The sequence below is a fragment of the Bubalus bubalis genome, chromosome 18 (assembly GCF_019923935.1).
Source record: "Bubalus bubalis isolate 160015118507 breed Murrah chromosome 18, NDDB_SH_1, whole genome shotgun sequence".
NCBI lineage: Eukaryota > Metazoa > Chordata > Mammalia > Artiodactyla > Bovidae > Bubalus > Bubalus bubalis.
Window position 1 is genome coordinate 52,695,722 of NC_059174.1, and position 27,817 is coordinate 52,723,538.

Below are 27,817 nucleotides of genomic sequence, written 5' to 3' on the forward strand. Positions count from 1 at the left end.
GAATTGATGCTTTTGAACTGTGGTGTTGGAGAAGACTCTTGAGAGTCCCTTGGACTGCAAGGAGATCCAACCAGTCCATTCTGAAGGAGATCAGCTCTGGGATTTCTTTGGAAGGAATGATGCTAAAGCTGAAACTCCAATACTTTGGCCACCTCATGCGAAGAGTTGACTCATTGGAGAAAACTCTGATGCTGGGAGGGATTGGGGGCAGGAGGAGAAGGGGATGACAGAGGATGAGATGGCTGGATGGCATCGCTGACTTGATGGACGTGAGTCTGAGCGAACTCCGGGAGTTGGTGATGGACAAGGAGGCCTGGCGTGCTGCGATTCATGGGGTCGCAAAGAGTCGGACACGACTGAGCGACTGAATGGAACTGAACTGAAGCAAAGAGATGAGCAAGTGACCCAGGCCTGGCCAATCACATGACCCTAGCCCTTAGGCCAGGGGTCCCCAACCTCTGGGATCTAGTGCCTGATGGTCTGAGGTGGAGCTGATGTAAAATAAAACACACAGTAAATGTAATGCATTTGAATCACCCCCAAACCATCCCCCTACCCTGGTCCATGGAAAAACTGTCTTCCACAAAGTCAGTCCCCTAGTGCCAAAAAGGTTAGGGACTGCTGCCCTAGGCCATGGAGACTGGGCACAGGATCCAAGCTGAGCCCATCTGATTCCTCTGGAGACAGGAACACTATGAGAGAAAGACTTCCTCTGGCTTTGCTATCATGTGGCCTGGCTGAATGCCTGCAGCCACGGTGTCTGTGTTCTCAAGTGTAAAAATAATCGGCTAACATTTCTAGAAGGCTTTTTATGTGTCAGGCCCTGTCCTAAGCTTTCTGCGGGTATTTAAGTCATTTTCACAGCACCCCTACGGGGCAGGTGCTAATATTAACTTCTATTTTATACACCAGGAGACTGAGGCCTTGAAAGGTTAAGAACCCGGCTCCAGGGGAGAAGCCAGATCCAAAAAGAGTTCATACTCTATGATTTAAAGCAAAAGTGGGCAAACTATCAGTACCACTGTGGACCAAATCATATCTACTGCCCATCTTTGTATGGCCCATGAGCTAAGATGGTTTCACACTTCTAAATACAATGAGACTAAAACAATAGTATCTCATGACACAGCAAAAATGTTGCGAAACTCAAGTTTCGGTATCCATAAATAGCTTTATTTGAACACTGCCAAGCTCATTCATTCACGTGTTGTCTGTGGTCACTTTCACACGGACAAGGTCAGAGTTACTTGGGACAGAGACTGAGTGGCTTCTAAAGTCTAAAATATTTACTAACTGGCTCTTTCTGGGAAGTTTGCTGACCTCTGATTTAAAGTTCAAAAATGGGTAAAACTGTTCTATGGTGTGAGAAGTAGGGTAGCGATTATTGAGGGGAGAGGGGAGCAATGACCAGGAAGGGACTCAAGGGGGTTTTCTGGGGGCTGGGGATGTTCTATGTCATCACCTGGGAGATGGTTGCATGGATGGGATCCGTTTGTTTTTGTACATTTATGTTGAGTGTACTTTTCTGAATGTAACGTATCAACACATCAATAAAAGGTTAAAGTTCAAAATTTGCTCAAGATTACAGATAAAAAATTGAGAAATCCCCAATGGGAGAAACCCAATCACCACAGTCCAGCTAGACCCCTCCTGGACTACTCAGATCCATGACCTGGCAATTGCTTCTTATCGTTTCTGCTGGATGAAATTAGGTTTCTGTCTCTTGTAATGCAGAACGCTCATACCTCATCCACCAGATCTCTATAGTGTCATCAGTCCACTTCTCTAAAAACTTTCCTTGCCTTATTTCAACCCTATGGTTCAAGTGAGGCTTCCATGTTTTTAATGATTCCATCTTCTGGCCACAATCATTGCTCCAGGACTGGTCAGCACCTAAGTGGAACTAACCAATCACAGTAGAGCAACCAACAGTCCAAGTTGATTGATTTGCAGATGGGCCAATCATAGCCCTTCTCTGGGGATATTTTTTTTTTTTTTTGGGCTTGGGGTTCAAGCTGTTGGGTGCCATCCTTCTGTTGCGTGGAGACCCAGAGAAAAATGCTGACTTGCAGAAGATCAGAGAAGGTATGGAATACCTTGATTGCCCTCAAACCCCTCATGGGCCCTGAAAGCCAGAGAGGACAACTGCTTTTCCTTGTTTGGGTATGTTGGCCACCTGAGTACTCCTTTGGCCTAAGTTAGAGCTAGCTTGGTTTCTGTCAAGCTTAAAGACCAATTAAGACCTAATAATGGTCTCTCATCACAAACACTGTAATACAAGCACACATACACATATACTTATAGACACACTCAATCTATGGATACTCCCATACACAGACCCTGACACTCCACCTCAGTGCACATGTTTTTATTTCTGGATGATATAAAATAATAAACTTAAAAAACACTCTGAACCAAACACTCTAATGGTTCCCCCAGATCAAAGTGACCCCTCTTCCCACCCTGATAAATAGAGACTTCTGTCTGTCAGTCCACCCACCCAACCCCATAACCCCCTTTACTATAGACATACTCTGGGTATATATTACTCTACTCGGCAATAGACATCTCCCGAAAATAGAATTGCAGCCTCACCACCTGACTCTACCTGGTCCCCATGTTCCTGGGAACCCCACCCTCCTCAGTTCAGACCACCCGCCACTGCAGCACGCTGGTGTCCTTGCCCCCTGTGGTCAGGGCCATGCTGTCATCCCACAAGAAGGCCACGTTTGTCACATGGCTGCTGTGTCCACCGTATTTGTGGCTGAGGGCCTGTGATAGGGAAAGAAGGAAAGAAAAGGAGGTCACCTGTCTTGTTCACTGCTGTATTCCCTGTGCCCAGGCGTATAGTAGGTACTCAATGAATATTTCTTGAGTTAACAGGATAAAAGAACCAAAGATTTCATAATGCAGATGCTCAGAGCTTTAGCACGACAGACTCAGAAATTTACCAAGTTTCGAGTTAAGAAAGGCCCTTGGGATCAAGTCACTGCCCTCTTTGTATAGATGGGAAACTGAGATCCAGAAAGGGTTGCTTGGTACCTCCACCCTGCCAGCCCCCACAGGGACTCACTCGAGGCTGACAGCAGGGGTAGCTGAACAGGTGGACTTTGCCAAAGTCATCAGCTGAAGCCAGCAACTTCCCATCATGGGAGCGGGCCACAGCATTGATGTCAGTACCATCCGCTCCCTCAGACCAGATCCCTGTGGACAAGATTGGGGGTGGGTGGTGATGGTAAGATGTCAGTTGGGGCCAGGAAACCCCAAGGCGAGCAGGCCCCAGCTGCAGCCTCCCTGCCTTCCTCTCATCTAGCCTGTCTCTAGCCAGGGATGAGAGTTGGAATAATCTTTTGGAAATATGTATCTGACCCTATCTTCCATCATTCAAAACCTTCTCATGGGGAATTCCCTGGTGATCCAGTGGTTAGGACTCCATGCTGTCACTGCAAAGGGCCTGAGTTCAAGCCCTGGTTGGGGAACAAAGATTCCATAAGCCACACAACGTGGCCAAAACAAAACAAAAACCCTTCCATGGTCCAGGCTTCTCACCATGACCCCTGTGCTCTGCCAAGCCCCTCACACTGCTCCCCTCACCAGTGCTTCTCTTGAACTCTGCAATGATTTAGCCATCCTGCCTTCTTGCATTTCTCCAAATAGCAAGCTTTGTCACCTCTGGGTTTTTACACATGGCTATTGGAGAAGGCAATGGCAACCCACTCCAGTACTCTTGCCTGGAAAATCCCATGGACAGAGGAGCCTGGTAGGCTGCAGTCCATGGGGTTGCAAAGAGTCGGACACGACTGAGCGACCTCACTTTCACTTTTCACTTTCATGCACTGGAGAAGGAAATGGCAACCCACTCCAGTATTCTTGCCTGGAGAATCCCAGGGATGGCGGAGCCTGGTGCGCTGCCGTCTGTGGGGTCACACAGAGTCGGACACGACTGAAGCAACTTAGTAGTAGTAGTATTATTCCCTTTGCCTAGAGACTGCTTTCCTTCTTCACCACACTGGAATGTAACTCCTCATCCTGCAGGGCCCAGTTTGGATGTCCCTTCCTCCAGGAAGTCCTCCCTGACTCCCTCCTAGACTGGGGCCAGATGTCCTCTCTGGAGTTCTTTGCCTCCACCTGATCTATTCTGGGTTGTCTGGGGACAGGTTTGTCTCGTCCACTGGATTGAGACCCACGATGGCAAGGCCAGGGCTGTCGTGGTCACCACTGTTTCTCGGCACTGCCCAGCTGTGCAGACAGGTACTCAGGGAGTATGTGTTGAGTACATTAATGCCTGAATGAACTCATGACTGGGACACAGGCCGTGCAAATCTCTCTGGGCCAGGCGCCACCCCTCATTTGTTCTCATTTCGTTACAGCTCCAAGGGACCTGAGCAGTCATCTCACCCTTCTCTTTCCTCTGACACAAACATGGCTGCTCACATGGGTAAAGGAATGAGTTTCCCAGCCTGGTAATAAGAGGCCGCAAAAACCACCAGTCAGGGCTATTTCTCAGAACTCCTGTCCTCAGCAAGACTCTGTCCATTCCACAACTTACCAAACACCCCAAACCCTAAGACACAAGTCGCTGTGGCCCATTCCACGTTCCTCACAGTTTCGGCAGTAGTGATCTGCTTACAGGTAGATGAATCCCCTGGGGCAGAAAATGGAGGAGAGATGTTCAGAGCATAAAGAACTAGTGACAACACACCCATTTCACAGACAGTCGACACTGAGGTCCGAGACAGAAGGTTAAGGTCCCAGGGCTTATTCTAAGTCTTCAGACTGGCTGAGAGGCCTAGATCCTGGATGGTGATGACACCCCAATGCCAGAGCAAGGGTATCTGCATAGAAACCTGTACCCAACCCATCCAACCAGGGAGGGGAGGAATTGGTTAAAAGCTGGGTCCACCAAGGAGGAAACCAGAAGTCAGGAGACCAGCCCAACAGATCAGCCCCTGAATACACCAGCCAGAGATGAGGGACTTGAGTGCCCTGGCTTTTCTGCCAGAACCCAGAGAAGGCTATGCAAATCGCACATGCGCAGTAGAGAGGCTGAAGGAGGCGTGCCTTTGGGTTTCAGCGAACTCACAGTACAGAATCTCGTAGTCCCCAGAGTTGGTGACAAAGCAGCTGCTGTCCTGGGCCCAATCCAGGTGGGTGATAAAACTGGAATGGCCCTGCGGGGGAGGGAAGGGGTGGGGTTAGAGCTGGAGCGGGCAGGATCCGCCCAGGATGGGGAGAAGGCTAAATACAGAGGTAGGGTGAAAACACAAGGGGTCTAGAGGAAGGATACACAAGCCTTTGGAGTGTGGGGCCAGACTACCACGGGCAGGGGCAGACCGTGATGGGCAGGGCTAGACAAAGAGGGCTTCGAACACAGGGGAGTTTAGAACAAGTGGGCCGAGCTAGACACAAAGGAGGCAGGCTTTGAATGCAAGGGGCTGGGCTATAACACAGAAGGTGTGTTTAGAATGTGAGGGGGCGGGGCTACACGAAGGGGCGGGCTTAGAATGTGAGGGGCGGGGCTACACAAAGGGCGGGCTTAAAACACAGGAGAGGGTAAATGTGTGTGTGCCCGGCTAAGACTCCTAGACGTAATCAGGGCAGTCAGTTGAGTGTTGAAGCTGTGCTCCCTTGAGGTAGAAAACTGGTTAATCCTGCACCCCCCGGACGGGGTGGCGGCGCGGGCTGGGGGCCACGGCCCACTCACCGAGCACTTGCCCAGGCGGCTGACCTTGCGGCCGCCTTGGTCCACCGTGTACACGTACACCAAGTTGTCGTGGGAGCCCACGGCCAGGTACGCCCCGTCTGGGGGAGGGGGAGGGGGCTATGAGGAAGCACCCAGGTTCTACCCCTCCTCTCTCAGATTCAGCACCCCCCACTATCCCAGACAACTCAGTAGTCCCGAGCTCCATCCCTACCACAGTCCTGGCCCCACCCCTAGGCCAGCGCCACACAGGCTCCAACCCTTCCTCCTGCCTGTAAATCAGCTTTTCTGTTCCCAGGCCCTGCCTCTCCAGCGTCCCCAGTTGCATTCCTTACCCGGAGAGAAGCTGACCACTGAGATCTGTTCATTCCCATCGGTATGGATGGCCACCAGGTCATGGGTCTCCGTGTCCAGCAGCAGCCATCTTTAAGGAGAAGGCGTGGTGGGGAGAGGAGGGGTGAGCTGATCTGGTAGAGAGGGGTGGCAATCTGTGGGGCCTTGAGGGAGGGACCACAGAAAGATGTGGGAGAAAGCAGACTCTCAAAGAGGAATGATGGGAGATCAAGTCCTGGCAACCAGTTGGGACCTAATTATCGTTCTCTGTAGGCTTTGGGGCAGTAGGGAAGGAGGGGGGAATCAAGGGATAGTTCCTGGGGGGAGCACAGAAGCCCACCCCAAATGCCCGTCAGTGTTACCTGCCAGTCACTGTGCCGACAGCCAGGACAGAGCCACTGGGGTGGAAGCCGGCAGAGCGGGCAGGATCCTGAGGAGGGAGAGAAGAAACGGGGCTGGAAGCTGGGGTCCCCATCCATCTGGCTCACCTTCCCGGCCTCGGAGCCTGCCTAAGGGCTCTCACTTCCCTCTGCTGCCCTCTGGTAACCCCCTGCCACAGACACTCAGAAAACATTCTCCTGCCCTTTAACATGTTGGCTCAAACAGAAAACATTCCTCCTCCTATCACTGTGGACTCTGGATCCTTTATCACTCCTGTTCGAAATTCCCACACTTTTATTTACCCAAGATGATCTCCTTAGGGACTTTTCTAGACATGAGATTGCTGGGATCAAGACTGTCCACATTTCTAAGACTTTTGATATATCGTGTCAATCTGCTTGCCATAAAATTATATCAGCGTATCACCGGGTGTGTCTGAGTGCCTGTTTCCCCGCCTCTTTATCTAATCTCCAGCAAAAAAATATTTAATTGGGGTGTGGGTATGGGGGGGATTTGGTTGATTTACAGGCAACAGAGGAATCAGACCTGGGTTCAAACAGTGGCTCTGCCACTTCCTAGTAATGTGACATCAAACAGGTTTCTCTGCCTTGGCCTTGGTTGTCTCAGATGGAGAACATAAACACACACATTTCCCAGGACTGTTATAGGCAAGGTGTAAAGCCCTGAGAATGGTAAGCAAGATGGCCCACAGGAAGCACTCAATAAAGGTCAGCTATGATCGTAATTACACTTGTTGATGGGCAAGTGATTTTACCTTTCTGGGCCTGTTTCCAAGTGAGGATCCATCATTCCTACTGCCTTGTGGAGGTTGGGGGGCGGAAGCAGTTAAAAAGATGATGTTATCTGCCAGCCTGGATGGGAGCTAGGTTTGGGGGAGATTGGGTACATGGATACGTATGGCTGAGTCCCTTCACTGTTCACCTGAATCTACCACAACATTGTTAATTGGCTATACCCCAATACAAAGTTGAACATTTTAAGTTAGGAAAAAAAAAAAGATGATGTGGGTAAAGTGCTAAGGCAGTTTCAAGAATGGTAGGGAGACTGCCTGAATCAGAGTAACCTAAGGGAGCTTGTTACAATCTGCAGAATCTGGGACCAAACTCAGACTTCTCAAATCAGACTTCCTGTGCTTGGAGCTCACGATTCGATTCTGTGTTTCTGACATCGCAGGTGGTTCTGATGCCCTGGATAGAGAACTGCTGTGCTGAACAAGGAACCTGGCATATAGTAGGTGTTCAGTTAGCAGCCAAGGTGAGGATTATTACATATGGCCCCAGTAATTTCTAGGACACACCATCCCAGACTCCTAGAAGTCGAAAGGCCATCAGGTGTTCCAGGATCACAGGTAATCCTGGATGCCTAGAGCAAAACCTCAAAAGGTGGTGTGAAGACTATGACAACTGACTTTCTACTCTCCCATACTGCACAGGCAGGGGAGCTTAAAAACTACATTGCCCAGAAGCCCATGCGGCTAGGGTCAGCTGTGATATGTGTCCAACAATCAGTTACACTACCGTGGGCTCTGGAAAATGCAAAGTAGAGGCCCCACTCTGCCACTTCCGCTGATCAGTTAGCTTGTGAAAACATTTGCTGTGCAGGTGAGCAGTCACTAGCCTTGAAAGGCAAGGGCACAGAGGATCTGCTTTTGGTCAGTGCAAATATAGCCAGAATTGAGTCACTCTAGATCTAGCAAGACAGTGCAACAGAACTTTCTACAATGATGGAGATGTTCTGTATCTGCACTTGCCAATTTGGTAGCAACTAGCCACATGTTTTTGCTCAGCAGGTAAAGAATCTGCCTGCAATGCAGGAGACACAGGAGATGCAGGTTTGATCCCTAGGTCGGGAAGATCCCCTGGAGAAGGAAATGGCAACCCACTCCAGTATTCTTGGCTGAAGAATTCCATGGAGAGGGGAGTTGGACACGACTGAGCAACTGAGCCTGTACGCACACATGCAGTCACATGTTTGGAATGTAGTTAGTGCAAAGGAGAAACTGAACCTTTCACTCTTACATTTAAAGTTGATTTAAGTTTGAATAGCCACATGTACTAGACAGTATAGCTCTAGAGCCAACACTTGAGTGACCTCAGGATCCTGATTCCTGGATCGCAGTTATGAGGACAGCATTTTCTTGAACCCAGTGGTTCCTGACTCCCCACCTTCCTGACTATGGAAGAGGCAGCAGCTCCTCAGGCACGTCAGGTCTGGGGTGTTGTTCTAGGCTTCCTTCCAGTCAAGAATTCACTCCCCCTAGCCCTCCCAAGCGAGTTTGTAAGCACCCAATTCCCTGCATTAAATCTCCTTCTGCTGAAAGACACTGGGTGTGGTTCCTGTTTGATCCCTGACACATTGAGACAGGTGGTCCCGTTAGAAGGGTGTATCAAGTCCCCCAGCCCCTTACCTCGATGGTCCTACTCCACAGGGGCTGGTGGGACTCCACACTCCACAGGTGCACCAGCTTATCCTGCCCACATGTCACAAACTGTGCCCGGCTGGGGTGCGTGGCCAGGCCCCACAGCTCTTCCATGTGGCCCTGGCAGGAAGGAGAGATTACAGCATGGAGACCACCGATCCAGATCTTTCCTCCGCATCCCCCACCTCTGATGCCAGAAAGAAGTGCTGGACTAGCCTCAGCAACACACTCTCCCCACAGGTGACCCAGGGACGACACTTTGCCCAGGCTATCTGAAGGAGGCAATGATTGGGCAGATCCCTGCCCCAGTGGGGGGGCTCCAGGCAAATGTGCCCCCTCCCCTCAGACCTCTGCTTTCCAGTTTGCACAATGAGAAGCAAGAGACGTGGTGCATAGGAGCTGGATCTTAGGAGTCAGACGGTGCCCAGAAGGCTGTGAGAAACCATGGAGGGTACTCAGCCTGATGAGTCTGACCACATCTAATTTATTGACTATGGCAGTCACCTGCGCAGGTGACTTCTCCTTGAAGGCCTGGTTTCATCTTCTTAAAATGGGTCCAATCACTGTATGTGTCTCATGGCATTCTGCTTACTCAAATTGTGGATGGAAAGTGCAAATACATGGAAGATGTATGAGGCTGGTACAAAGTGCTCATCAAATGAAAGTGGCTGACTATTATTAGTAATAATAACATATCCTATTAATATATTATTAAAATAATTAACTATGATAATCAACAGAACTATAATTATTGATAGCAGCATAATGATTAATGCTAAATAATACAATTCTAGTAATACACTAATCATATATAACTTGGGAATTCCCTGGTGGTCCAGTGGTTAGGACTCTGCTTTCACTGCTCAAGGGCACAGGTTCAATCCCTGGTTGGGGAATTAAGATCCCACAAGTGGCCCAGTGTGGCCAAAAGAATAAAAAAATTAAAAATATGTATAATTAATATTGTAGAACAGTGATGCTATTATTAGGGGTCTACCCAACTCCAGTACTCTTGCCTGGAAAATCCCATGGACCCCCCAGCCTGATGGGCTGCAGTCCATGGGGTTGCTAAGAGTCGGACACGACTGAACGACTTCTCTTTCACTTTTCACTTTCATGCGTTGGAGAAGGAAATGGCAACTCACTCCAGTGTTCTTGCCTGGAGAATCCCAGGGAAAGGGGAGCCTGGTGGGCTGCCGTCTATGGGGTCGCACAGAGTTGGACACAACTGAAGTGACTTAGCAGCAGCAAGGTCCATTCTGGCCTTGGGACACCTAAGAAATCCCTCTAGCCCTTGTTTTTCTTCATCTTCTTCACACACATGTGTGTGTGCTCAGTCACTCAGTCATGTCCAGCTCTTTTTGACCCCATGGACTCTAGCCCGCCAAGCTCCTCTGTCCATGGGATTTCCGAGGCAAGAATATTGGAGTGGGTTGTCATTTCCTTCTCCAGAGGATCTATCTTCCTGAACCAGGAATTGAACCCATGTCTCCTGTGATGCAGGCAGATTCTTTACTACTGGGCCACTGGGAAAGTCCCTAAGAGCCAGAAGGGGGAATCTAAACTCAGTTGCATGGATCTCAGCCACCTTGTAAGAGGGAAAATGCATGTTGGGAATGAAGGAAGGGGAAAACCACTGAACAAGGAACAATTTTTTTTTCCCTCTTTTTGGCCGTGCCATGCAGCATGGGGGATCTTAGTTCCCAGACCAGAGATTGAACCTATCCATGCCCTCTACAATGGAAGGTCAGAGTCTTAACCACTGAACCACTAGGGAAGTCCCAGCAAGGAGCAGTTTTGGCCAAGATTCTTTGAGCACTTACTCTGTGCCAGGCATCATTCAAAATGCTGTATATGAATGGATTCACGGAATCCTTATAAAACCCTGTGAGATCAGTTGTGTTACTCTCTCGTTGCAATAAAGGCACAGAGAAGTTACTCATTGGCCTCATATCACACAGCGAGTGAGCGACAGGGTTCTTTCACTCCCAGGCAGTCACTCCCCAGAATTCATATGCTAAGCCATCCTTCTAGACCACCACTTGGTAAGTGGGCTCTTTAAACTGGATGTGGGGAAGGGTTGTGGCCTACCAGGAGGGAGGTGAGGGCATCTGAGCAGACTCCAGAGGACATTCCTAGAGCCCTGGAGCCCGAGACCTGCAAGGTGTGTGGCCCAGGGCCAGTGGGACAACCTGCCAGGGCACTTACAGAAACAGCACACCGCCCTGACCAGCAGGGGGCAGCATAGCTGGAGCAAGGTCCTGGGAAGCCCCTGCTGTGCAACCAGTTAACCCACTGCTGGGCCATGGGGTGTTCTGGGGCAGGAATTCTAGGGCAGGGGTGGGGTTATAGGTCACAAGCAGGTAAAAGGAAGGTAAGAGGTGTTAACTAGGCCAGAGGATAAGGAATGGGGCAGAGAGGTGAGGAGAAATGGGAGTGGTAAGAGAGAAGTGAATGGTGCAGAGGACAGAAGAGAGGCAGGTAGGGACGGAGCGGGGCAGGTGCAGAAGAGATGCTCACCTGGACCAGCAGCGAGAAGCCGGTGTGGACAGAGCCCTGCAGGATGGAGTTGCGGGTGGTCCCCACATACAGCGTGTCTCCCCGGCCCTCTGCCACGGTGCGCACGGGGCCGAAGTCCTCAGGGACCTGGGTGTGGGGGGAGGGGTGGGCAGATGAGTTTAGGACACATGTAGAGGTGGGGGGTGAGATGGCTGGATAGCACCAACGATTCAATGGACATGAACTTGGGCAACTCCAGGAGATAGTGACGGACAGGGAGGCCTGGCATGCTGCAGTCCATGGGGTCGCAAAGAGTCGGACACAACTTAGGGACTGAACAGCAACAACAGACGTGAGGGCAGGGTGGGGATGGGGGAGACAGGCTGGGAGAACAGGGTCTAGTGTTAGGAGCCCTGGGGGGGGTGGTGAGAGATCTCCTCACCTTTGTATGAGCCTCTCCCCCTCCTCACCTCCACCTCCTGCAGCTTGCTGTAGTCGGAACCCCAGAGGACAACCCGCCGATCGCGGCCCCCTCCGGACACCAGCGTCCCGTCCCGCAGGGCGCAGAGCGCAAACACACCACCATCGTGGGCACCCAGCACTGCCTGTGTGATTCGGTTCCCACCTGCAGGGTGGCCAGGGGCAGGGGTCAGCATGCAGAAGCTGCCCCACACTGACCCCAGAAAACACCTCAAACTCTCACTCCACATCCAGCCATTCACTCACCTCTTCTTCTACCTACCTACCCATCTACCCAACCACCCTACCATCCATCTAATAAGCCATCTGGAAAGATAGTGTATTCATTTACTCATTCTTCTATTCACTGAGTAGGACATCCCCTACATTCATTCACTGCCTTATTCATTCATTCCTTTGGAACAAACCATCTTTCCATCCATCTAACCTGGGTTAACCCATTCATTTACAGTTCAAACTTGATCACTACCATGGGGTTTGCAGAGGACCAGGGAAGGGAATACGTGAAGATTTCATGCAGGTGGGGATACAGCTGAACCTTGATGGAGGCATTAGACTTGGTCAAGTAAGGATTTAACCTGTTGTATCATACCCAGGGCTTCCCAGGTGGTGCTAGAACCTTGCCTGCCAGTGCAGGAGACGTAGGATAAGTGGATTGGATCCCTGGGTTAGGAATATCCCTTGGAGGAGGGCAGAGCATGGCAACCCACTCTAGTATTCTTGCCTGGAGAATCCCATGGACAGAGGAGCCTGGCGGGCTACAGCCCATAGGGTCGCACAGAGTTGGACACGACTGAAGCGACTTAGCACGCACGCACGCACATCATACATTCCAGCAGGGTCTGAGGAAGGAAGGCACAGCCAAAGGGAGTCAGGGAGGACTGGGTTGGGGACCAAACGGTGGGGTGACACTGACCTTTGCCCCAGACATAGAGGTTCCCCCCAGAGTCCCCGGTGACCACATCGCCACCCTCCAAAAAGGTCACACACAGCACGTACTTCGGTTTCTCGTATTTCTAAGGTGGGGGAGAAGGGGATGGTGTCAGAGGGTCACTGAAGCCGGGTGGCCTCCCCGAGCTCACCCACCGGCCAGGACCACGGTCCAGGGGACGTCCTCCCTGCTTCTAGGTGCGGCCCTGTGAGGAGCATCCTTGTCTCCAGTGCACACCCATGGAGTGTCACGTCGCCTAGCGTTTCTGACCCCACTGTCTCCCTTCCCCACCCCAGATTCCCTTCCTCCCTCCTCTCTCTCATCTTGACTTCTGTCCCAGTCTCTGTCCTCTGTTTCCCCTGCTGTCTTCCCCTCTCTGCCCCACCCCCCACCCCTGTCTGCCTCTAGGTCCCTCTCCTTGCCCTGCCCCACCTTCTTCTCAATATCTCCATTTCACCTCCATCGGAGCCTGGTATTCTCAGGGCCTCCTCTGTTGGGGTGGAAGACCCAACTCTCACCAAAGGCGGGCCTCTGGTTCCTGCTGTTTTTCTCTCTCCCGGTCACCAGGCTCCGATCTCTCTATTTATCCAGAGTATCAGCAACCACAGCAACCCATGTACCCAGCACCCACTATCAGCTAGGAGCTGCTATACTCTTCATTCCATTGGATCCTCACAACTGGCAAGAGTTGAGGAGGACCATCCCCTCGTATGAATAAGGGAACTGAGGCCCCAGCAGGCAATATCTCAGCATCCCTATACATTCCAGCCTCTGGGGTGTCTCCAGCTGTTTGGGGGGTCCCTGCCAGCCTCCCTCAGGGCCAGCCTGGCACTCACCTCAAAGCGGTCCCTCCCGGGACCCCTGGCACTCACCTCAAAGAGGCCCTGCCGCTTGCTCAGGCTGCCCCCCTCCAGGTTCCAAAAGTAAATGTGGGATTTCCCACAGGTGATGAGCACGGTGGGATCTGTGGGGTGGAAGGTAGCCACCAGCACGGCCTCGTTGGAACACTTTAAGGGGTGGAGGAGATTCAGAATGAGGACCTCAAAGCCACCAGGACCACCACACCCATCTCAGGAAGGACTGCCCTGAATACAGCTGTGTGGGTTATGTACTGCACAACTGCCTTGCCTGTATCTCTCCTACACAGGCAGGCTAAAGCACAGGAAGCAGGGCCAGTCAGTGAAGCTTTATTGCCTTCTTCACCAATCTAATGGCAGACACGTGGAAAGCCCTTACTTTGCACCAAGCTCTGTGCCAAGCCCTTTATATCCATCAACTCATTTAACCCCACAGCATCCTGTGAGGTAAAGCTCATTAGTACCTCCCATTACAGATGACAAAGTGAAGCTCAGAGAAGGGAAGTCACTTGCCTAAGGACACACAGCCAGACTCCGTCTGGAATCAAGTCACTGGGAGCCCAGCCTCTCAACTACTTCTCCTTCCCCAAATCATGGGCCCCCCATTCCAGGTCTCTTGACCCCAGCCCAGAATGAGCATGTGACCTTGGGCAAGTAGCTCTCCCCTCTGCCCTCTGCCTCGGGTTCCTCATCTGTAAAACAGGCCACCAGCCAGAGATGCAAGTCAAGGTCTATCTTAGACATCGCAGGGCAACTGAAACAGCAGCCACCTTGTACTGATGCTCCTGTTTGGCCTGGTCTGCCCACCCCATATCCCAGCATCAAAGCCAAATTTTCCCTACAGGGGAGATGGTACCATAACTCCCGTTTTACAGATGAGGCAACTGAAGCACACAGAGGGCAAGCCACTTACCTGAAGTCACAAAGCCAGGACTTGGAGGTGAGTCTGACTCTGGACTCATGAGCACTGAGATCTGGCCACCACAGAGGGACCCCAAGGAATGAGGATTGAAAAAAAAAAAGGGGTTACAAGGGGGTTACTTCACCTTGACATCCACCACCTTGGTCTCCTTGGCCCAGTCCCACACGGAGAGCACGTGATCGTTGGATTCATCTACCGCACACAGGAGGTTGCCCCCATTCTAGGAAGAGGAGAGAGGATGGGGAAGGGGCAGACAGCTCTGGGTCTACCCCCCCTCCCCGCCCCCAACACCAATACCTTGCCTACTGGCGCATTAGCCACTCAGGCCTGTTTAAAGATTTTCAAAGGCCCTGGCCCAAGGCATATGGAACACATTAAAATACACTCTCCATCCAGGGCCACACACATTTTAAAGGCTGTTTATAGTTTTCCTTTTGAAATGACTAGTCCCTAAGAAATTCATCTAATTTCCCCTCAGTTATCATTTCTCTGAAACCAGCACACCCTCAGGAATTCTTACTAAGAACATCTAACCTGCCTCTTTATCTGTAATGACTTGTATGACTGTGAAGTTAAACAACTAATAAAGTTGGGACAATGATGCTGTTTTATATCTTTAATTAGGCATAGGTTAGTTTTGATTTTGCAGAGTTTTTCTTTCTCCCAGACGCTGGCAACAAAATAGCTTTATTTCTCCAAAGGTCTCAGAAAACCTGTGAGGCTTTTAAACGGTAGGTGGGAGGACCAGTTGTTTTTTATTTCCTGATTCGCTGCAGCCACTGCTTTGGTGAAATACGACAAAAATGTAAAATATGATTTTAGGAAAAAACCACCAATCATATATATTGGATGCTGTGGGAATGTCAAATTGCTCTACAAATCCCTAAGCCTTACTCTTGATTTCTGTGCTTACCTCCCCCATATCTGCCGACACCCATGTTCTGGATGGTACTAGGAGCAGGGCTGCGCTAGACACAGGGCTTAAAATGCCTACAGATAAGGATCCTTCCAGAATGAAAGGTGGTGTGAAAAACAATGTAAAAAGCATTACCTGATCTACAAAGGATCATTGAGAAGTCTGTCTGGGGGCAGACATACTGTTTTACTGTTGTTAGTTGCTAAGCTGCGTCTGACTCTTGCGACCCCATAGACTGTAGCCTGCAGGCCCCTCTGCCCATGGGCTTTTGCAGGCAAGAATAGTGGGGCAGGTTGACCATCTCCCCCTCCAGGGGACCTTCCCGACTCAGGGATCAAACCCACGTCTACCCACATAGGCCAGCGAATTCTTTACAGTTGAGCCCCCAGAGCAGGCCGGTGAGGCTGCAACTGTGGGCACCCAGCCTGGAAGGTCAGAAGGGCCGGGAGTTTGGCCGGCAGAGTGTCCAGCACCCGTGATGTCACGAAGGCGTGGCCTCCAACTCAAAGGGGAACAAGGGGCAGGAGAGGGCCCAGGGCCAGGCCTGCACAGGACTTACAGATTTGGAAAAGCCCACACAGCACACAGCTCTGTCAAACACCCCCAGGCCCAGCACGTGTAAGGTGGAGAGGGAAACTGAGTCCCAGATGCGCACGTGGGGTGGCAGCGGCTGCAGGAAGGAGAGAGGCCAGTTACCTGGGGGGCCTGGCTCCCTGACCCCCACCCCCACCCCACACCCACAACTCCATCCCAGCCTCCAGGTCCTGCCCCCTCCACTCTGTTACCTTCCCCTCCTTAGTGGTGCCCGCCACCTGTCCAGTGGCGATGGTGACCATATCAGGGTGGACAGCCAGGCTGAGGAGAGAAGCGCAGGTGGAGGGGACTCAGGGAGTGAGGGGGGGGCAGGGATGACAGCAGCCCAGAACCCCTCCAGCAGCAGCCACAGTCATGATGCCTGATTATTCATTCCACGGGTTGGCTCAATGAGTTATTTTTAATCCAACGGTCCCCAACGTTTTTGGCCCCAGAGACCAGTTTCGTGGAAGAAAACGATTCTTCAGATGGGGAAAAGGGAGACGGTTTGGGGATAATTCAAGCACATACAGGTATTGTGAACTTTATTTCTATTATTATTACATCAGATCCATCTCAGATCATCAGGGATTAGATCCTGGAGGTTGGGGACCCCTGAGTTAGTCAATGAACATTGATTTAATTCTTCAATAACAATTAAGGAACACTCTCTGGGTACCCTGAGTCAGAAGCAAGACTCAGACCTCTGGTCTCTAACTCAGGGGCCCACAGGGCTCAAGCCTGAACCACAAATGGCCAAGAGAACACACCCATCGAAAGGGTGGCTGCCACCACGGGATTCCAACACACTGCGGGACTGTCTGGTGTGCCTGCTTGAAGTTTTCAAAAGAAGTGAAAAATCCAGGTATCGGAGTGAATTCACCGACATCTGAAGTACTGATAGTTAATCCACGATGTTTTTCCCCCTGAATTCTGCCTGAATTCAGGCCAAGTGAAGACCTGGCCCCCCCACTTCCCCTTCGATGCCCTGTGCGGGAGATATTTGGCATCCTCCTCCCTGGCCTCACCACTTGATGTCATCGTTGTGTCCCAGGTAGTGCCGCTGCCTCTGCTCCTCCACACTGTACAGAACGGCCACGGAGGCCACGAAGTACACTATCTCCCCCGTGGGCAGCAGGTAAAGGTTGGCTCTGCAGTCTCGGCCACGGTAACCATAGCTAGAGATGCCCCGCGGCCGGTTAAGGAGTGTCTTTTGCATTGCAGCCGTTGGTTGACTCCCAGATGAAGGTCATGGGAGATAGGTTTTCCTGTTTCCACTCTTACTCCTGTAGGAGGTTGAATAACAGCCCCCGCAAATATGTCTACTGTAGGACTTCCTTGGAAGTCCAGTGGTTAAGACTCTGACCTTCCAACGCAGGGGACGCGGGTTCAATCCCTGGTGAGGGAACTAACGTCCCACATGCCGCCTGGCCAAATAATGAAGAAAAAAAAAAGTGTCCGCCAAAATATTACCACCTGGAAACTGAGAATGTGACCTTACTTGGAGAAGGAGTCTTTGCAGATGTAATTAAGGATCTCGAGATGAGATCATCCTGGATTATCTGGCTGGGCCGTCTAATTCCAGTGACAAATGTCCTTGTAAGAGCCAGAGAACAAAGAGGCACTGACACTGGGTGGCATAAGGCAGTGTGAGACTGGAGTGATGGAAGAACCGAAAGGCTTGTTAGCAGCCACCAAAAGCTAGCAGCCAGGGAAAAAGTCCCCCAGAACCTCCAGAGGGACCGTGGCCCTGCTGACACCTTGATTGGGGATTTCTGGTCTCCAGAATTGTGAGATTTTTCTGTTGTTTTAAGACACCAAGTTTGTGGGCATTTGTTAAGAGCAGCCACATGAAAGTAATCTGTCTACCCTTCTTCCCCAGAGGGATCCTGTTAAAACCTATTATCACTAAGTCACTTTACATGTGTCCTCTGCTCAGGCTCTCTACTCAACTGTCAGCTCCTTAGAGAGGCCTTCTCAGCCTCTCCCAAATAGTTCTGAGATACTTAAAACTGTAAACCGGAATTCCCTGACGGGTTAGTGGTTAGGAGTCAGCACTTTTGCTTCCGGGGCCCAGGTTCAATCCCTGTTTGGGGAACTAAGATCCTACAAGTCTCGCAGCATGACCAAAAAAACCTTGCAAACTCAAGACTTCTTGGCAAGCCAGTGGTTAAGACTTCCCCTTCCAATGCAGGGGGTTCGGGTTTGATCCCTGGTCAGGGAGCTAAGATCCCACATGCCTGAGGTCCAAATAACCAAAATATAAAACAAAAGTAATATTGTAACAAATTCAATAAAGACTTAAAAAAAAAAAATGGTCCATGTCAAAAAAAAAAAAAAATCTTAAAAAATAAAGAAAACCCATGCACCTCAATGTCCCCATCCGCCTTCCCTATTAATTTTCCTGCAGTACATTCATCAGCATCACACATGTTCCGTTTGTGTTTTTGTTTTTGCCACATCCCACGGCAATTCCCCAACCAGGGATCTAACTTGCGCCCCTTGCATTGGAAGCACAGAGTCTTAACCAGTGGACCACCAGGGAAGTCCATCTGTTTAAATTATTGTCTCCCCAACTAGAGTGCCTGCTTCAGGAGGGCATGACCTCTGTCTTTTCTGTTTACTGATGTACCCCCTGTGCCCAGATGAGGTCCTGGTACACAGTGGACATACGAGTTCAATATTTGTTGAAGGAATGTGACCCCTCTTCTGTTCAGAATTTTCTGTAGCTCCCCAGTTCCCCTAAGAGAAAGTCCAAGCTCCTCTTGCTGGCCTCGTTTGCCCTCCCCTGGTCTTAGCTTCTGTCCTCTGACGCTGGATTTCCCCAAAACACCACAATCATGACCATCACCCGGGTCTTGGCACTAACTGTTCCCTTTGCCTACTACACACTACCTGCCACCTTTCTCAGCTGTCACATCCTCAGAGCAGGCCTCAGTCTCACTTTGTCTGCTGGACTCATCCTACTCATCTGATCAATGTGGTAACTGCACCCAGTCCTTGATGAGACTGTCAACTGCACGCCAGCCAAAACTGGGCTGTTTTGTTCTCTTCTGTAACTCCTCCTCCAGGAAGCCTTCCCTGATGCCCAGGCTGGGTCGGCTGCCCTCTCTGGGTTCCCCCATCCCAGCCTTGCCCACTCTAAGTTGTCATTTTCATGGATTCTGTCCCCACACTGGACTATAAGCCCAGGAATGCAGGTTGATACTAATTTGGGGACTGCTGGACTCCAGTCCTTAGTCCCAGAATGTTTGCGAAACATCTGAATGGATGTCAATATGCCTATCCCAACCCCATAGAAACTGCTTCACCCTGCAGCCATTTTAGGGCTGGGGAATGAGGCCCACATGTACTTTTGCTGTCTCAGCTGCTTTTCTTCTGATGCTCACTTATCAAGCCAAGCCTGGCATGACAGCATGGTAGTCTTCAATTCCTGTGAATATTTCCAGCTGCCTTAAAGAGGTTCCGGGCTCCAACTATTCCTGCCTCCTCCAGAGAAAACACCAAGGCCAAGAGAGGACAGGGAGTGGGTCCCCAGGATGCTAACCCCAAACCTGTTTGTGTTTTGGAAAAAGCTTAGGGCTCAGAGTCAGAGTTCTGGCCACAGTTCTGCTCTGACTCCCTAGGACAGGGCTGGGACCCCTCTCATGGCCTCAGTTTTCTCATCTGGAAAGTAAGGGTAATCATTCCCAATCTGCAGGCCTTAGAGGGCTCTTGGAGAACACTGGCTGTAAAAATATATTCTGAACCCTACAAAAGAGAAGGATCATATTATTCGATGTATTTATAGTGAAAGAACTGAAAAGTGCCTGCTGCTGCTGCTAAGTCACTTCAGTCGTGTCCGACTTTTCACAACCCCATGGACTGCAGCCCACTAGGGCTGGACCCCATGGACGTGGCGACCCCATAGACGGCAGCCCACTAGGCTCCCCCGTCCCTGGGATTCTCCAGGCAAGAACACTGGAGTGGGTTGCCATTTCCTTCTCCAATGCATGAAAGTGAAAGTGAAGTCGCGCAGTCGTGTCCGACTCTTCACGACCCCATGAATTGCAGCCTACCAGGCTCCTCTGTCCATGGGATTTTCCAGGCAAGAGTACTAGAGTGGGGTGCCATTGCCTTCTCCGAACAGTGCCTGGCATACAATAAGCGCTCAATAGGGACTTCCCTGGCAGTCAAGTGGTTAAGATTCCACATGTCCAATGCAGGGGACGTGTGTTCAATCCCTGGTCAGGGAATGAAGATCCCACGTGCCATGTGGCATGGTCAGTACATGCTCAACAGTGATTAGTCATTATTTTAATCAATCTCTGTTTATCTGGCACATATTATGAACACATTGTTTCACAGTCTTATGAATCCAAGATCATGACACCCACTTTTCAGAGGAGGCTAATCAGGCACAGAATGGCAAGGTGATTCGTCCAGGGTCACAAAGCCAGCCAGAGGCTGGGCTGGCATTTCACCCTATTTCTGCCAGGCTCCAAAGACAGAGTTCTTAACCAATGCCAACTTCTTTCATTTCTCACATTCACCAAACTCACTCTGGCCACAGAGCCCTTGGACCTGCCGTGCCTTCTGTTCTTCCTATGAAAGTGAAGTGAAACTGTTACTTACTCAGTTGCGTCTGACTCTGTGACCCCATGGACTACAGCCCACATGGCTCCTATGTCCGTGGAATTCTCCAGGCAAGAATACTTGAGTGGGTAACCATTCCTGGGGATCTTCCTGACCCAGGGATCAAACTCAGGTCTCCTGCGCTGCAGGCAGATTCTTTACCATCTGAGCCACCAGAGATGGCTGGCCCCTAAATGTTCAATTCTCAGATCAAATGCCCCCTCCTCAGAGAAACCCAGTTACTCCTCTCACTTGAGCTTAGGTTACTGTATGACCAGCATTTATTACTTAGCTGAAACTATCTTATTTGTTGACTCACTGGCCTCAGTCTCCCCCACTTTAGAAGGGAGCTCAGGGAACCTGGCCTGTGTGTAGAAGAGAATCTGATAGTTGGAGGGCACTCAGCAAATGTTTGCTGCTCTAATGAATCATAAAAGTCACGTGAGCTAATCTGCCTCCCTCTGCTCCCTGCAGACTCCAGGCTCTTCCTGATCCCTCACGTCACAGATGCCTGAGAAGTCCCACTTTCGGTACAAAGACCCTCCCTCTAGCTGCAGTCCCACGGAAGGGCTTCTGTCCCTTCCGGATTGGGGAGGTGGGGGGGGGGGGTGGGGGGAGCGGGAGGAAGAGATTAAAGTAAAAGGATACACCCAGTCCAACTTGAATCGGCGCGAAGGCAGCTCAGAGCGTGTGTCCAGGCTGTAGGTGGGGACCAGCTCCTCCGGGATCAGCATGGGTACAGGGCGGCCCCTCAGGAACATTTTCACCGAGCCCTCCTCTGCTAGGATGCATATCCCCAGAGGTCAGGTGCTGACACCAGTCCGCAACCCCGTAACCTCTCCCCTTCTGACTTCACTTTTTAAATGTTTTTTAAGTAAAAAAGGGAAGGGGTGGGGGGTGGGGATGAGGTCAAAGAGGTTTCCTGACCTCCAGCTCTGGCCTCTCACCCCAGCGAGGCCCTCCCATTGTCCCTACTTACCCATGCTGAAGATAACTTCTTTGGTTTTGCTGTCAGGAAAGGATAAAGAAGGAGGGGAAAAAAGGAAAAAAAAGAAAGCCCTAATTAGCAGGCAAGTCAGAAACTGGAAGAAACCATTTCCCCCACCCCACGGCTCTCCCGAGGTCTTTGGTAAGTAATGGGGGGGTTGGGGGCGAGTAAGGAGCGGAGCGCTGCCTCTCTGCAGGCCGTGTGCTTTGCTCGGTTGATCTTGCAGAGCCTAAGACACAGGCCCAGAGAGGCAGTGATCGCCGAAGATCACACAGCACGAAGTGGCAGTGACGCGATCCTGGAAGCGGGGAGTCACAAGGTACCCCTCCCTCCTAAGTCAGCACAGTTCTCCCAACGCTCTCCACCCCCAGTTCCACAGCGCCCCAAACTTCTAACTGAAAGGATAGAGGTGAGGGTTTAAGGGAAGGGGCGTGTCTCTACACTCCTTTTTGCTGACGGAAAGAGGTGATGCCCGCGGGTCTGGGTCCCCGGAGAAAGGGGAGACCTGGGTCCTGCTAGTGCAAGAAGGAGGGGGTGTGTGTAAGAGGGTCTCACCCAGGTCCAAAGCTACTCATGGCGGCGGCTGGCGGCGCTTCGGGGCCGGGGGTGGAGCCGGGCCCAGCTCCGCCGCTTCCGGCCCTGAGAGGCGCCCGCGCCGCCGCGCCCTGCCCCGCCCTCCACGGCAGACCCCGCAGCTGGAGGTTCGTGTTCCGGAGCTGTGGGGTCCTGACACCAGGCTCTTTTGTCGGGGGAGGGAGAGTGTTTTTTGAGAACACAGAATCGAGGACGTGTCTGCCTGAGTTCCAACCCAAGCTCTGCCAGTTCCCAGTGTTGTGAACAAGTTGCCAAACCTCTGCCTCGGTTTCTTCACTTTTCACTTGGGGATAATAAACCTCTCAGGCGATTGTGAAGCTTCAGTTGGTTAATTCATGTGAAGTGCCTTGTGTAGTACCTGGCACATAGCTCTGTGTACGTGTTTGCTGTTATTTCAGTGGGGTGAAATGTGTGGGTTTTTGACTTCGGTCCAGCCTTAGTCCACCCCACCCCCCAGCCTTGACCTCGCCCACCGCATGGGACTCCACACTCAGGTTTTTTCACCGCCCAGACATTCAGTCTGGCCCGGCCTCTGGGAACTTGACCTCGCCCAACATTCTGATCATAGTCCCACATTTCCTTCTGACCCTATCCCTGAATCGACAGCTCCCCATGGAAACTCCTATCGTCTTCAGGTCTGGTCAAGCAAGCAGACCAAGATAACCTTCACCCTGAATCCATGCAGACCTACTGAGGTGTGTCCACGTCCACCTATGACCACAGTTCAATTCAGTCGCACAGTCGTGTCCGACTCTTTGCGACCCGTGGGCTACAGCACGCCAGGCTTCCCTGTCCATCACAATTCCCGGAGCTTGCTCAAACTTAAGTTCATCGAGTCGGTGATGCCATCTAACCATCTCATCTGTCGTCCCCTTCTCCTCCTATGACCACACCTAACCTTCAAATTCAAACCGCGCCCATTTCCACCTGGCAGCGCCCAGGCTCCCCTCCTCCCAGTTTCTTGCAGCGGACACTACTGCATATGATCTCAGCCCGTTACCCTCACCCCAGGTTCTGACTCTACCCAGTTTACCTTCTGGCCACGCCCTCAAATTCCTTTCACGCCAGTTCCTCTGATTACCCCATTTCCTGCCGAAACTCCTCTTAGAGCCCTGACCTGGTTGCCTCCCCGAGACTAAATGCGGACTCTGCCTTTACCTTAATAGCCACGCCCACAATCCTGGATCCTTCCTAACTTCTACTCGGGCTCTTCCGAGAGACTCTGACCATCCACGCCTCCTACGCGCTAGTCCAGCCTCTAAAGCTTTGACCACGCCCCTCAATGTTGGCTCCGCCTTCTCGTGCCTTTCACTACTACCACGCTGTCTCAAGATTGGTCCCTCCGATCCTCCTGCACCGTTTCCGCTTTCTGAACTAGATGACCATGCTTTAGGTTACTACCTCGTGGCCTGGGGCATCACCCTAATCTCCCCATCGTTTTCCAAGCCTAACTGAGGTTTTGGTCCCACCCTTTGCGGTACGACGCCGCTTTGGACACTTACCCTTCCTTTTTGGCGCTGCAGTTGCTGCTAGAGGATGTGGTGCGGCTGCGGGGATCCTCGCGGCGCACCGAGGCGAGGCGCTCTGGTGACAAGTAGCGCCGGGCACTGCTAATAGAGAGCACACAGTTAGGGTCAGCACCTGCGAAGCCAGCAGGCGAGTGCCGGAGGCGGGCGAGAACTTTCCAGGACCTTCCCTTGCTGATGTTCAGACACCCGAGTCCATCCCTTTTCATATAAACAGCCTCCGAGGTCTTGGAAGAGGCTGGGGATCCCGACTTCCGCGCCTCACCTGCGCCCAGAGGTCGCCTCCTTTTTGGGGGAGGATGGAGACGTGGCATAGCCGCCCACGCGCCGCGGGGGTCCCGAGCCATTGAGGGGCGTCCTGGTGGGAAGACCTTTCAGGAGCTGACACACTAGAGGGATGGAGTTAGAGGATAGAAGAGGATGAGTTTGAGGTACAGGCCCCAGCCCCTACCACCTCACCCCTCTAGTCTAGTGAAGATACCGGAGGCAGTGGTGCCTAGGCGAGGAGGAGCCCGGCCCTTGGGGGTGCCCCGCGCGCGCAGCGCTGCGCCTTGCTCTTCGCATGCCCGCAGGCGACGCAGCGCGTCAGCCAGCGCCGCCTTTAAGACCGCCAGCTCATCTTCCTGCAGCTGAAGCCGCTGCTCCAGCGCCGACACGCGGTCGTCCACCTCCATCCCGCTCGTGCCCGACAAATTGTCATCTGGAAGGCAAGAGATCGCTGGCTGCGAGGGCCACCCAGGAGCTCCAACGCCCAAGGGGAAGTGTCCCTCCCACCTGCCCGGGGCTAAGTCCCCGGCCAGCCACGCCCCTTCATCTCCCGCGACCTGGGGCTGGAACGCCTGGATGTGGGCCAAGAAGAGGGGAAGGAAATCCCCACGGCTCTCAACCCTTGCCCGCACACTCCTCTCTGCCACAGTGCCCTGGAGGTGTGACCTTAGGGAAGTCCCTTCCTCGCTAACCTTCTAAGAAAGAGTCTACAAATCAAGAGCCTCTCGACTCTGGTTTTAAGATTCTATGACTAAGATGCTAAATACCTATGAGTGATACCAACATCTTAAGGATGACATCAACTTTTTCCGAACGACACCAACATTCTAGAATTGATCCCCAATATCCTCTGACGAATATCGAGATTTTTTATCGCGGGTACTACTAACATTCCCTCTCTGTTTCTAAGACTTTCCAAGCCAAAGAGGTCTGTGCCTGGTCCCTCTCCGCTTTCTCTCCTCACCGAGGGGTTCGACCCCAGAGCCTGCTGCAAGGACAGAGTTTCTGCGGCCCCTGGCGGCAAGTTTGGGAGTTGCAGGTAGCTCCTCGAAGACCCGAGATTCGCGCAAGGGATCTGACACCCAAATTAACTTCCCCGACCCAAGGGTCTATCCTCTGATCCTCTTTTAAAATGTAGCTTCTTTACTCCCATGCCCCTGACTCGGCTCTCCCTCTCCATTCTAGATGCAGCCAAATAACTCCTCCTCCATCTCCCGCGGTCCTCATTTTCCCAAAGTGGGAGGGGCAGAGTACCAAAGTGGTTCCCCCCTCCCCCTTTCGTCCCAGACCACTCATACCCAGACTCATTGCTGGCAAGAACCAAGGAAGCCCTGGCTCCCAGTCCGGTGGAAGTCAAGGTGGTAGCCTTAACAGGAACGGGGCTTGGAAGTAGCACCTGCTATCCCCCGTCCATAGGATGCCCCGCCCGTCCGCTGGGCTCCGCAGTGCAGCCATCGGTCCCTCCCCTCTGTCCTCCACCCCTTGCGGCCCAATCGCTTGCCTGGCCTGGCCTGCCCTGCCCCCCACCCAGCGCCACTCTGGTCGGGTGCCTGGACCTGCATTGGAAGGTGGGGGTTAGGTCTGAGGGAGAGAGCTGTCAGGACTCGGAACTCATAAGAAAGGGAATCTCAGGGGCCTATTGGCATTGAGTTTTGCAAAAGAGGAAACTAAAAACGGAGGATGGGGGAGAGTACAGAGATCACCGAAGGTCAGCCAATAGAGGAGGTGCAGGAGGGCCTGATCACCTCCTTGTGCCAAGACCCCTCTTACTTACCATTAATAATACTACCCCTAAAAATGAGATTTGTCATAGAGAGCTTACACGTGCAAAACACTTAGCATCTCACCTGGCTCTGGTATGTGCTCAATAAATCCAGAATATAATTAAATGTTATTATGGTACCCACACTGGAGGAGGGCATGGCAACCCACTCCAGTATTCTTGCTGGGAAAATCCCATGGATAGAGGAGCCCGGTAGGCTACGGTCCACGGGGTCGCAAAGAGTTGGACACGACTGAAGTGACTGAGTACATGGTACCCAATGTCCCAGGAACTTTAGTAGCTCTAGTATTATACCCATTTTAGGAGGCAAGGAGATAGATGGGGGTTGAAGCCCAGAGAGATGAAATTACTTGTACACAGACACACAACCTTTCAGCCCCGGAACAGGTATTTGACCCAGGCTTAGGCACCCTGTCAGCCTGCCTCTCAGAGGGGCTGAGGAGGACAAAAATGAGCATTCTGGTCCCTAACACTGGGGTGTATGCCCAGAGGTAAGCTTCCAAAAGGGAGTTCCTTCTCAGGGCCTCAGAGTGAAGTGGAGGAACTGTTACCTTGCCCTTGCAACCCCCATCCAGGGAGCCACCTTATTCTGAGGCCTTGATCTGCCCACCCACCCCTCACCTACCATGACTCAAGTCCTCTGTCCCCTCCTGCCAGTTCATCCCCCACCTTCAGCTCTTTTGCTGAGAGGCCAGCCCCCATTTCCCACTTCTCCCCTCTGCTTCCAGCTCCCCTCATCCGGGTCTGACACCCACAGTGGCCTTTCTTTTTCATATCCATTTGTCTAGGGAGAAGGGATGAATCCTAATGGGCGGGAGGGGTGGGGCCTGAGGACTTGGGGGGTAGAGTGGAGGCAAAGTCCTCTGGTCATCCTGCCTGGTCCCACACCCAGCCCACAAGCCAACACCCAATTCCACTCTCCCTCAATCGGTCCCTCTGCTGAGGAGAAGGGAGAGGGTCCCGGAGGATTGAGAGGGGATGGAGAGAGCAGAGTTCCACACCTCCAGGCCTTCCCTCCTTCAACCCCAAGCTCCTAAAGGCTCTGCTCTCTTCTCTCAGTTCAGCCACCTGGGGAAAAAGGGGAGGGTCGAAGAAGGTGGGGGACTGGGATCAGGGCTTTGGGGATCAGGCACCTTGCTCTGGGGTCAGGGTCCTGCTAGGGGAGAAAGAAGAATCTTCAGCTAGGGGCTAGGATGGGGACTTGGAAGGAGGTTGGGGTAGAAGGAGATAGGTCCTGCCCTGGGCGGGGCCAGGGTCGGAACTGAGGAGGGGTCTCACCGTTGCAATATTGAAGCAGCGAAGACGTGTCGTAGAGGCCGCAGAAGGCCGGGCCGCGCTCCGCCATCGCCCCGCCACATCCACCGCCGGCCCCCCCGGTCCCAGCTCGGGCCCGGTCTCCCCCCCCAGGCCCTGCCTCCCGTTGCCATAGCAACGCCCTTCGTTCCAGCATCCCCGGCTCGGCCCGCCCGGCATCAGGCGGCCGACGCCGGGCCTGGCACCCGGGTCATCCCCCAGGATGCCCAGAAAGGGGGAGGGGGTCGGGACACCCCCTGCCAGGCCCCCCAACACAATCCTCGGGCCGGGATTGGTTGAGCCGAGATCCCTCTCGGTACTGTCTGGTACCGCCCACAACAGGCGCGTATTCTCTCTAGACCCCCTCCTCGCCTGTTCAGGACCAATGAGAGCTTGTCGCGCAGGCCCCCTTCACCAATAGGGATGCAAAAGGATTGGAAGGGGCAGGGCCTTCTCTGCTTTTCAGCCCGAAGCATAGCCCCCGGCTCTTAGAGAAAGGTAGGGTAAAAGAAGACACTCCCACATCCCCCAGACCTTCCTAATCTTTTCCTGGGTTTTCGAGAAGCCCCCTTGCAAGACCAAATCCTGGAGCCTCAAATCCGCCCAGATACCCACAAGCTCCGCCCTGGAACTCTTATTGTAGGTCATTTCTTCGAGCTCTTGTTTATTCTATCTACCCCAGCCCTCAGGGCTCTTAGCTCCACCCCCCCACCCACCCC

The 27,817-nt window shown here is 52.3% G+C and overlaps 1 protein-coding gene across 7 annotated transcripts; it reads right to left on the reverse strand.

Annotated features, from left to right (window-relative positions):
* Positions 1-2,353: 2,353 nt before the first annotated feature.
* Positions 2,354-27,408, reverse strand: EML2 (EMAP like 2). Of its 7 annotated transcripts, none has more exons than XM_044930753.2 (22): positions 27,084-27,405; positions 24,237-24,455; positions 24,021-24,144; positions 23,732-23,836; positions 21,627-21,655; positions 21,296-21,425; positions 17,062-17,211; positions 16,246-16,315; positions 16,020-16,130; positions 14,669-14,764; positions 13,638-13,772; positions 12,751-12,850; positions 11,825-11,979; positions 11,376-11,501; positions 8,844-8,975; positions 6,397-6,464; positions 6,037-6,125; positions 5,705-5,802; positions 5,084-5,171; positions 4,550-4,645; positions 3,074-3,204; positions 2,354-2,772 (listed from the first exon to the last, which is right to left on the reverse strand). In XM_044930753.2, the coding sequence occupies exons 1-22, from the start codon at positions 27,253-27,255 to the stop codon at positions 2,647-2,649; spliced, it is 2,550 nt and encodes an 849-aa protein (XP_044786688.2). In that variant the 5' UTR covers positions 27,256-27,405; the 3' UTR covers positions 2,354-2,646. The 7 variants fall into 7 exon arrangements, 6 of the variants coding, with proteins under 6 accessions (XP_044786688.2, XP_044786687.2, XP_044786686.2 ...); XM_044930752.2 differs by having other exon boundaries at positions 23,732-23,839; XM_044930751.2 differs by having other exon boundaries at positions 21,296-21,428; positions 23,732-23,839; positions 27,084-27,404.
* Between the last annotated feature and the right edge of the window lie 409 nt (positions 27,409-27,817).